Below are 10,868 nucleotides of genomic sequence, written 5' to 3'. Positions count from 1 at the left end.
TGTTCATCGAAGTTAACAGACTGACAGATGTGTGGTTCACCTTCCTGTCTGTACATTACAGCATTTTTCCCCTTCCCACAATAATTGTTCAATGATTAGTATCGGGACACAGTTCCAAAGGATTTGATTGCTACTGCATTTTATTATACAAAAAGAAACCATTTAATTCATTTTAGAAAACATTGATAAAGTGACATATATGCATTTTTACAGGCACCAAAATATGGTGTAAGGATGAGAGTCCAAGGTAATCAGAAATAAAGTACATCTGCTATCAATATTCCTCTCTCACCATCCAAAGCGAGAAACCAGCTTGCTCTGGTCGTCCAAATCTTTCTGAACTTTCTTCCTCATGTAGAAAATGGGACAGTCCCGGCTGCAGAGGAATGAGCATAGACAGTGTTCCCATAATTCTGCAGTGAACAGGCTGATTTCACCAGTTTTGATGTGTGTGTGTGTGTGTGTGCGCTACGGCTGGGCGACATGGCCTAAAAATAAAATCTCCCATTTTTTTATAACCAAATCAGATTTCTGATATTAATAGATTTTTTTTTTTGTTTTTCTTTTACAAAACATGAATAAACTTATTAAAAACATTTATTTGTTTATATAGATGAATGCCGGCAAAAATAAAGCATATAATGTCAGCTTTTCCACCATATAAACGACTTCATATCTTACATAGAAATATGCGACACAATGCATCCGTGATCTCTTTCCATCTGGATCCTTATCATACAGGATCCACTACAGAAATAATTCCCCTGATGAAGGTCGTCTCTTAACTAGAGTTTGTGGGCTAAAGATGACTTCTGCATCTCGTAGAGAGCAGCATTTCTCACTGCAGTTATATGCACAGCTAAATCCCAGGCATGAGTGAAGGGTCACTTCACTGAAAATCTGTTAGACAAACACCGTTGTGATGTGGAGGGAGGGCTAAGTCTGCTGCTAACTAACTATAGAAAAAAAATCCTGATTTTCATAAAATTAAATCTCCAGAAATGGAAAATTCGATTTATCAATTTTATCGATTAATCATAGCAGCCCTAGTGTGTACATATGTATTATGTATGTACCTGGTACAGAGCACATCTTCATGGAGGGAACCCTGGCAGCGTTGACACTGAGTCCACAGACGAGAGAAACGCTCCTCTAATGTGCTCAGGTGAAAAATCTGTACAACATGGATGTTAACAACTTGTTAGAAATTAAAGGATAAATAATGGAGTTAAATAAAGTTTGGAAATGTGTTTTTTTATAGATAAGTCCCTCAAAAGTCACTAGAAGGCGAGATGATTGACAGTAGTGCATACCTCTTTTTGATACAGTTCAGACTCCTTCTTCTTGCAGAAATCACACACAGCAGCTGAAATGACATTAAACTTAACATTCAAGACTCCAAACCAGAAAAAAATCAAAGCAAGGGAAAAAAATGAAAAGAAAAAAAATACCACACCATCCGTCTTCAGGACAGCTTTGCAGCCAATGCAGGTGCTTCTCCTCTGAGCAAATGCCATGAGGCCTCCAACCTTAGAGGTCAACACAGTCTTACAGCGTGTGTGATCGCCCTCTGGAGGAACAGGAAGAAGTAATAAACATAAAAACAAAATGCATCTTCTTTGTTTTGCCTGAAAAAAACTGACATAGATTAATTGGTATATCATTAATAACCACACAATTCCCCAACACAGGATGAAATGATAAACCTGAAACTAAATAAATTTATATAGAGTTCAGCTTTAAAACATTCTCTCCGCTCACTGAAACTCTTTCTAAATTTTAAATCTATAAAAACTGAACCATTACATAGCCCAGGATGTTTGCATGTGTGAGTGTTGACGTACTTAGCAGGGTGCTCTCTGCCTTGCTCTCCCCCAGGATGGGTTCAAATATTCTCAGCAGGGGTTTGGACAGCTGCTGTTCCAGGTAATATTGTGTGTCAATAGGAATATTGTTCTCAAGCACGTAGATCGGATCCTGAAATGTGAAATAAACAGGATTATCACTGGGGGTAAACGTGTATGATGCAGTAAGATGAAACCATCCCTCCAGACGGAGATTATGTTACACACCTCAGACTTCATGTAGGCTGCTGCTCCCTTTGCAGCTTTGATGATGACGTATGGAACTCTGTCTCCCAGGTTTGGGGCACTGCCCGCATCTCTTTTCCTCATCCTTGAAAACAGCATTAAAAAAGTTAAATTTGCACACAGAAATTTTCTGTTTGAAGGAGGGGGGTCATTGACTGTGTAGTCAGACCTTTCTGCCAGCTCCACATGTGCCTGCTTGGCAGCATACTCCTGGGCTGTGCGTGTCAGCTCCTTGGTGATGACCAGCTGGCTAATGTCGATACGATTACACAGCAGGTCAGAGATCACTTCTTTGGCATGATCTACAGCACCTTGGGGATCCCTAAAAATACCCAAGTAATAAAACAGAGAAGAGCTTTGACCACCATTTGCCAGTTTTATAACATTATTTTTCAGTCCAAATTAAATTTTGTTCACTAAACAAACTGGTTAAGTAAGAGTGTGTGTACCTGTCAATGAGGATTTTCTGCAGACAAGTGTTGATAAGGTTGGCCACCAGAGGGCAGTTGTCTCTGCGAACCGTCTCAATGCCTTTACAATCCATTTTGTCATGCATGTCTGCACTAGAAGAGAAATACAAGCCTGCATAGCGCTTTTTGTTGATCAGCAGGTACGGGTAGTACACCTGTAGAGATTACAGAAATAAGCTCTTGTTAAATGACTTCTTATTTATCTACAATCTACATATAAACATCTATAATAACTCATAGATCGCATCAGTTGTATAGTATAGCTGAAGGTCAGAGTGTAGCAGATAAAAACTATTAAATTAGTATAACACAAAAATAAACTTAAGTATTCAATAACAATGCAATACACAATACAGGTAAGACGTTGGTAATAAAAGCTATCATTTATAAGGACATACTGGGGGGAAAAAGCACTTATTAAAAGACATTATTGAATCTGAAAGCTTTAGATCTTCAAGAAGTTCCTGAGCTGAGGATCTGACTGCAAAGCCTGGAATTTACTGTTTCACATCAAATGATGTCATATTTTAAAATTCAGCAGGTTAAATACATGAATTGGACTGAAATGGTACCTTCTCAAACTCCAGCTTGATGGGTGGTGTAAAATGGGATGACACCCACTCAGCCGCTTCCCTCCCAATATTCATGGCTTCCTTTACAGTTGCAACACCAAGCTTGACCATGACAGAGTCTGTATCTCCATAAATGACCTTTACAGAAAAACAAAAAAACAAATTAACTGTCTTAAAATCACATGGACACAGTTATGTGTAAACTATCTGATAAGATGGAAATAATTAAAAAGGAAAGAAAGTTAATTTCAGATTTAGTGGAGGGCGTCCAGGTGTATTCCTCACCTTGGCATCGGCTTGATAACCATTGGAAATGGTGTACTTGGACTCCACCAGCTGTTTTGTTTGCTCGATCATTTGTCTTCCAAAACCGGTGACACTCTGGATGAGACAAATATTATAAATGTTCTCCCAAATTTATAATCTGAGATGTTGCAATAAGCAAAGGTATCAACCAAATTACAAGCCATGCGCTGCAAAAATGCAGTGTATAAAAAATAAATATAGTCTGTTATGTCATCCACCAGTTTATGGACTCACATTATGAGGAGATTAAGCCCATAAAGTTATAATAACTGAGATCACAAATAAAGTAGGATTTTTTACCCCCCTCTCAAACAGTTGAACCATGTTGTCTGTTAGATAAAATACAGGTTTAAGGCACTTTTGCATTGGTTTGCCATCACAGACCAGTAAACTGTCTATATGCATAAAATATTGAAGATTAGTCTTTTCATAAAATGGGGGAATAAAAACCGTTTCTTTCGCCACCTGTTTTGTGGTTTCTATTTACATGCTTATCTTTACTGTACATCTTTGTTGTTTACACTTCCTGCTCACATTTCACATCTGTGTACAACAGTATGAACAGCAGCAGCAACTCAAACTGGGACAACGTCTTTGACTGGAAGATGGATACAGAGCATACACAGCACAAATCTAAATACAACCTTTTCATCTCCATCGTTTATCAAGACAGAAGTGCTCACCTGTGAGATCTCCAAGCAGGGCAGCTTGCCCACCTGGGCTCCTGTGAAGCCATACACAGAGTTGGCACTGATTTTAAGGGCCAGCTGTCGGCCATCCAGCACCTGCTTTTTGAATGGGTCGGTTTCCTTCTTTAGCTCTGCTTTAGCCCTGTGGACAGACAGTGGGATAATCTGAGAAAGAGCACCTCATTCGGACTATCTGAGTTTACATCCACACCAAGAATGTGTTGATCAGGGTTAAAAAAAATAAATAAATAAAATATCTATGTTCCCCTTTTTAATTCTCTACAGCATCTACTAAGCTGTAAGAACGTTCAACAATCATCCAATTTGTTTCGTTCTTTTATAAACACCAATTTGTCGAAGTAGTTTAAATTATTTATGATTGTCTTTTTTTTTTTAACAAACATTTAAACTAGTTCAAACCTCTTTCGAGCAGACAGCAGGTTCTCAAGGATCTCAGGGAGAAGTCCTTTCCTCACAGAGCTCTTCACAAACAGATCACCTGTAGGAGTCTTGATGAATTCCTCTGGTGACAGGCTGCACATACACAACCACAATGAAGCCAGTGAAAACAAATATAAGTAGGCTGGCTAAGGACAGGGCTGGGTTAAGAAAAAATAAAAATAAAAAAGCAATATTGATTGATAAAACTCAGAGATCAAATTAGTTTTATATACATTTCCTCTTCTGGTGACAACAGTGACCCTACTCTCTCTGCTCAGCGAGATTCTAGCATATATGAACAGTTTAACAGCTGCTGGTGTCGCTTCCGTCCAAAATCAGCTTCTCTCGCCAAGATAATACCAAATTCGGATTTTTAAAATTGCGCTCATAACATTTCTGAACACACATTGATAAAAATTTTAAATGTAAGGCTGGAAAACTATCAGACACTTCATAAAAAAGGAGGATAATTTTTTTTGTTGGATTATATGCACAGCTTCAACAAAAGGACCTAGACGTCTTCTCTCACGAGATAATGCCAAATTTGGATTTTTTTCCCCCCATCGACCATTGGATTACATTCACCTGTAAACTATTTAGCAGCTTATACACTCTCACATTAGCAGCTAACGCGAAGACTTTGGGCTCCACCGTGTTCAACAAACACCGAATGTTTTGAAGATGACAGGAAATGTCGCTACACACGTATGTACTCTGAAATAAATCCGATAAATGACTGTTAAATGTAGACAACCATCTTTCAAATATCATATTTCAGAAGTGCATGTAGTCATATTAGATTACTACAGTAATCTGATTACTCCCAGATATCTCATTTTGATGGTCTTGTAAACGAGCTCAGTGTTTCATTAAAATAGTTATGAGAATGTCTCTAATATTCATGAATTGGTGTTGTTACAAAAAAATCTAAATGAATCTGTATCAAATCGGATTTAATTGAAATCTAATGGCATCAGGATTATTGAATCGATTCTGGACATTAGTGGTGATACCCAGCCATATTTACCACAGTAACCATAGTAAACAGTATAAACAGATATAATGTAAAACAACAAAACGCCTGAAGTTGTTATTCTAGAAAAACTACTCACATTGGAACAAAAGTACTTGATGAAAAAATTAAGTTATTGTCCATTTTATTTAGATGAGCATGAAACTTAAAGCAGCTTATTGTTTAAAGGATGATTGAAATAATAAAAAACAAAAAATGCTCACCCCAGTTTCTCCACTGAGCCTTTCTGCAGCAGGGAGGTGTAGCACAGATTGTGCGCCATCATGATGGACGGATACAAGGAGGAGAAATCCAGGGTGGTGATAGGAAGGCTGTAATATCTACATAGAAGAGAGAAATGGAAAAGAAAATAAGAAGTATTTATTCACCACATAACAGAGGCAGTGCGGTTACAGAGCAGCATAGACTGACCCTTTCTCTGGTTCGATAACAGTTGCTCCAGTGTAGTCTTCTCCTCCTTCTGTTTTCACAACAGGCATGACCAGGTCCTGTTTCATAGCCTAAACATATATGCACCCTTAGTTTCCAAGTCCATTTCAGAATAAACAGGAATGTTTTGGGTTTTTTTTTTTTTCTTTCTTGCCTGTCGCAGCAGCTGAGAGACAACTTTAATCTGCTGTCCTCTTGAGAGCAGGTATGTGAGAGGCACACCGGTCACTCTGGCCATCTCCATGTAGTTGATCACACACATCAGCTTCTGCAGCAGACGCAGGGGGAGGTAGGCGTCTTTCAGGCAGTAAACTGCCAAACGACGGCGTGTCTGCTCGTTTCCATTCTTATTTGGAGGCGAAAAACAGAGTGGGACAGATGAGGCAAAAGGCTTTGACACTGATTTATTTATATGCCACTACAACTGGATGACCAGTACATCTAAATACTGTCTAACATGGACACGTTAAACAGTATTTAGAAATAATTTCAGTAAATACAGATTCATCAAAGCCATTGGTTTGTGTCTTACCTGCAGATCAGTGATGATGGAATGCTGCACATCCTCCTTCTGCTCTTGCAGAAAATGGAAACTCACAGCATTCAGTGTGTAGGAGCGCAGTTTGTAATCCCTTAAGAGAACCTGAGAGAAGCACCACAATCAGTTCTTTTCATAAAACCTTCTCACCTACAACATATAGCATATGCATCCTAACTAAACTATGAATTAAGTTAGAAATTAAAAAATAGTCACTGCTGACCTGCAGCAGGTCAAACTGAACTCGGCCCTCCATGTTGATGGTCTTGTTCTCTCTGCGGCCCATCTGCTTGCTCTGGAAACTTGACTCTCGCAGAACTGATCTGACACCTCGCATTCGGCCCAAATAGGGAAAATAATTCACCTGGACAGACAAATTTTTAATGCTGAGGAGGAAACTGAAGAAAAATAAAACACTTCTTAAGTTTTTATGCTTCAGTTGCTGATATAATTACAGATTTTTGCAATATTGCTCCATCTAACCTTCAAAGCAGCTGCCCTGTTGAGTAAATAGGGAAAGTCAAAGTTCTGAATGTTGTATCCAGTGATGACGTCTGGGTCCACAGTTCTCAAAAACTCTGCCCAGCTCTGCTCACCCAGAAACATAACATGTCAGGTAGGACACTATGTATTTAACAAGAAACATGTAAAAATGAAACATTTATCAGTGCCTTTGTGAGTTGGGTGTTTACCTGGAGAAGCTGTTTCTCCTGAGTAAAACATAATATCTGAGAGCCAACAATGCTGGCGCAGGACTGAAGGGTGAACACTGTGCGAATGAAGGGCTCCGTCTCACCCTGCCGCTGGACCATAGAAGCTATCTGAATCACGGGATCTTTGTCTGGTTCTGGAAAGATTCCTGGGAAGAAAAGAGTGAACCTCAAAGTCAATAAGGTCATTTTCTTTTTATCAAGTCTGACATGACTTGGTCATGTAATTAAATACTGTGTTGGTTGTTTGTTTACTGCAAAGCAACAGTGCAGAGAAAAAAGAAAACTTACCTTTTCTTCCTGCACACTCAATGTCAAAGCTGAGAACCCTAAGTGGTGCAATCCTCTGCCAGTCTCCCTCTGCTGGGTGACTTATCAGATCTGCCCATCCAACATCCACTTCATACTGACACAAAGACACCTGCAGGACAAAAACAAGAGGAGGACGTTCATGAACACAGCCGATATAGGAAGAGAGGAAAGTGAACTCCTGACAAAGTGCAGCCATTTGATCAAATGAAAAAGCAGATTGAATCAAATCTAGACCTACCTTGCCTGGGGACTGAGAATCTGTCTGACCTGCGCTCTTTTCTTCACGAACTTGGTACTTGTCTTTGGGAAGTTCAATCCAACAGCATCCCACCACATCGCTGTCAACCATAAACCTGAAAACACAAGGAGGTTCGTTAGACTGAAAAGAGCTCAAGCATCATGTTGACATATGATCTATTTTGTTAGAAATTCATTTATAATATATCCATCAAAGCTGCATAATTCTTTATGAATTGTTTTAATTGACATAAAATTTAAATGTTCATGCATATAACTGGAATATATAATTAAGCTGTACTGCTAAAGTTTGTGACATATGATCTATATGTTTTTGCAACGTAGACAAATTACTTTCCATTCTTCAAAGAAATGTGCACAATTCATTTATTTTGTTGTGACTGTAATACAATTCAACAGCTTTCTTTACATGCTTGATGACTGTATGACAATGATCAATTTTAATAAGTTGTTTAAACACCTCCATCTGGCTGCCATGTAATATACTTAGCTTTTTTTTCATAAAACACACAAATACCTGATTTCAAAATCTATGTTGGCCTCATAAGATTGATAACTCTGGATAGGAAAGGGTCCAAACTTAAAGCCTTGATCCAGCAGTCTCTTTGCTGGTGCAATGAGACGAGGCATCGCCATGGTTATCCGCAAGAAATCCAAACTGCGTTTTCCATGGTAACCATACATGCCTTTGGGAAAAAGAAAGGGAAGCTTAGTTCTTTATTTCAAGCAGCAAAATGCTAATTCTTACACTAGCTTGATATAGGCATGTTCATTTCATACAACATTTATCATTAAAATCAACTACAATAGTTTGTTTTAAAAATATATAAGCACATATTACTGTTCAAGAACATCTTTAAAACTTCCAGCTGAACAATAAACTCTATTTAGCATTTGCATATTACTTGTACTCACTCTCTTTGTGGGTTATGTCCACAGCCAACACTGTGACTGAGATGTTGTCCTTATTGGAGCGCATGTCCTTCAGAACAACAGAGTTCAACTCTCTTTTAAATTCACCCAGGTAATCAGATTTGAACCCTTTCCAGATTAAACAGAAAAAGAGAAAACTGTAGTATCTATAGGTAGCACAGAAGTGGTACTACTGGGAATATGATTAACTAATAAACTAAAGATAATGTGCATTGAATAAAAAGTATGTAACAAATAAAAAGTTATACAATAATGTGGAGAACTCACCACTCGGTGCAGGAACGTAGAAGTACGGCGCAAAACCATGGACATGGCAACACACGCTGTTTCCACTGTCTGTCACACCAAACATCCTAATGATTGGTACTTTTCCTTGTGACTGACCAGGCATACCGGCAACTGATGCACCTGCATGGCACAAAAAGGGAAATCAATCTGAATCTCATCGTCTGACATTCTGAATCCTAAATTTTGAGTTACATTTTTGTGTTAATAATTACCCAAGTAGTAGTCAAGATCAATCTGCTGGAAGACTAAGGTATCAGATGATGGGTTCAGTGATGGAGCAGGAGGCCTTCGCCAACGAGGGTTGAGGTCTGCTGAGAAAAGGTCACCTGACAGAAAGAAGATGTGTATAGAGTTAAACCCAAAAGAGCATTATTCACCATGAGTCTGGGCGCATCTACTGTAAGAACAGTTGGAGGATTACCAGAAACCGAAGCACCAGTCAAGTCAGTTTATGAGATAGATGTTAACCTGATTCCACAAATTACAAGTATTACTTACAGGTACAGGTGAAATCTTAACAGCTACTTTACTTAGATTATGAATGGATTTTAACTTTACTCATTAAGGCTGGTCTGATTTTATCAACTAGAACATTGTCTTATAACAAATACAGAGAAGAAATAGAAACATGCCTTACTATTGTCAATGTCAAGACTGTATAGGTCAGATGTTATGTCACACTAAAACTGTAACGTACCCAGTGGTTAAAGTTTTGGATATAGTGAAAAAACTTGGACCACTATCATTTCAGAAACAGGTTTCCATGTCATTTACACAACCCAATATTACTGCCTTTTCTCTGAGCCACACTTACCCACTGGAATGACATCATGTCCTGCTTGCCCCTCCATCTCCTCTGAATCCATCTCTGCTTCGTCAAACATCAACAATTCTTCTTCAAACTGTGATGGACTGTCCTCCCATTCGCCAGCCATTTTACCCCGCTTGGCCTGAGACTTGCCGCCCATAAAAGAACCACCATTGCGTCGTTTAAAATCCATACCTATAGGTCATTAAAAGAAAAAACAGTGAGGGCAGAGGATATGCCAAGGAAGAAACTTGCAGTTATTAAAAAACCTGCCCATCATAAGGCTAAATCAAGCCGCGTGGACACGTAAAAAAAAAAATAAAAAAAAATAAATCTTGTCCATCTTGTCAGCAGGTGATGATTTGATTACACCAACGATAAAAATCACAAACAGATGTTCAAGGTGGAAGAAATTAACGTTTTGAGTGTGACAGTAAGTGTGTGTAAATTGATCAATCATCCCACACTTCACAGCCCGTGCAATGAAATAACTTGACAGCTGCAAGTTTCACATTCCACAAACAGCATCACAATCAAGCACCAGTTAGCAACTTTTCTCAGGCGCACTCTGAAAATGTCTCCTGGTGTTCGTACTGTGCATGAAAGATTTACATGTAATTGTAAAGGATATGGAGCTCAGTAATTCGGCGGTAAGGATTGTGACACGTGTTTACCTTCGTTAAAATTGGGGCTCTTTCGCCTTAAAACAATATAAAAGAGAGCTAGCAAGCGCCGCTGTAACACTAAACATTCTCGCGCTTTGGCTAATCTTACCTAAATGTAGGAGGACTTTGTAAACTATGAGCGTCCGAAGCGCTTGTAGAGAAGTTATAAAGACCTACAAAACTGCTGCTTAACAACAAAGACCCCGATAGACATCAGCTCCCGCCACTCTTTAATTTGTGAACTTTCACCGACGAAAGCGCGGAAAATTTCCGTTTCGTTACTAGGCCCAATAGCAAAGGAGTAGACGATGACGAAACAGAACTAG

At 38.8% G+C, this 10,868-nt stretch overlaps 1 protein-coding gene across 1 annotated transcript; it reads right to left on the bottom strand.

Moving 5' to 3' along the window:
• Positions 1 to 128: 128 nt before the first annotated feature.
• pold1 (polymerase (DNA directed), delta 1, catalytic subunit) lies at positions 129 to 10,868 on the bottom strand. The gene is made up of 27 exons (XM_042002496.1): positions 10,652 to 10,868; positions 9,884 to 10,072; positions 9,282 to 9,395; positions 9,049 to 9,189; positions 8,764 to 8,889; positions 8,366 to 8,534; positions 7,829 to 7,943; positions 7,570 to 7,699; positions 7,261 to 7,427; positions 7,052 to 7,156; positions 6,792 to 6,932; positions 6,563 to 6,673; positions 6,185 to 6,376; positions 6,013 to 6,101; positions 5,805 to 5,921; positions 4,548 to 4,661; positions 4,122 to 4,269; positions 3,418 to 3,513; positions 3,133 to 3,270; positions 2,540 to 2,715; positions 2,260 to 2,412; positions 2,073 to 2,175; positions 1,845 to 1,977; positions 1,457 to 1,570; positions 1,314 to 1,366; positions 1,077 to 1,174; positions 129 to 376 (listed from the first exon to the last, which is right to left on the bottom strand). The coding sequence occupies exons 2-27, from the start codon at positions 10,068 to 10,070 to the stop codon at positions 289 to 291; spliced, it is 3,318 nt and encodes a 1,105-aa protein (XP_041858430.1). The 5' UTR covers positions 10,071 to 10,072; positions 10,652 to 10,868; the 3' UTR covers positions 129 to 288.

Source organism: Melanotaenia boesemani, chromosome 2, assembly GCF_017639745.1.
Source record: "Melanotaenia boesemani isolate fMelBoe1 chromosome 2, fMelBoe1.pri, whole genome shotgun sequence".
Lineage (NCBI taxonomy): Eukaryota > Metazoa > Chordata > Actinopteri > Atheriniformes > Melanotaeniidae > Melanotaenia > Melanotaenia boesemani.
This window is presented reverse-complemented; position numbering and strand designations above follow the sequence as displayed.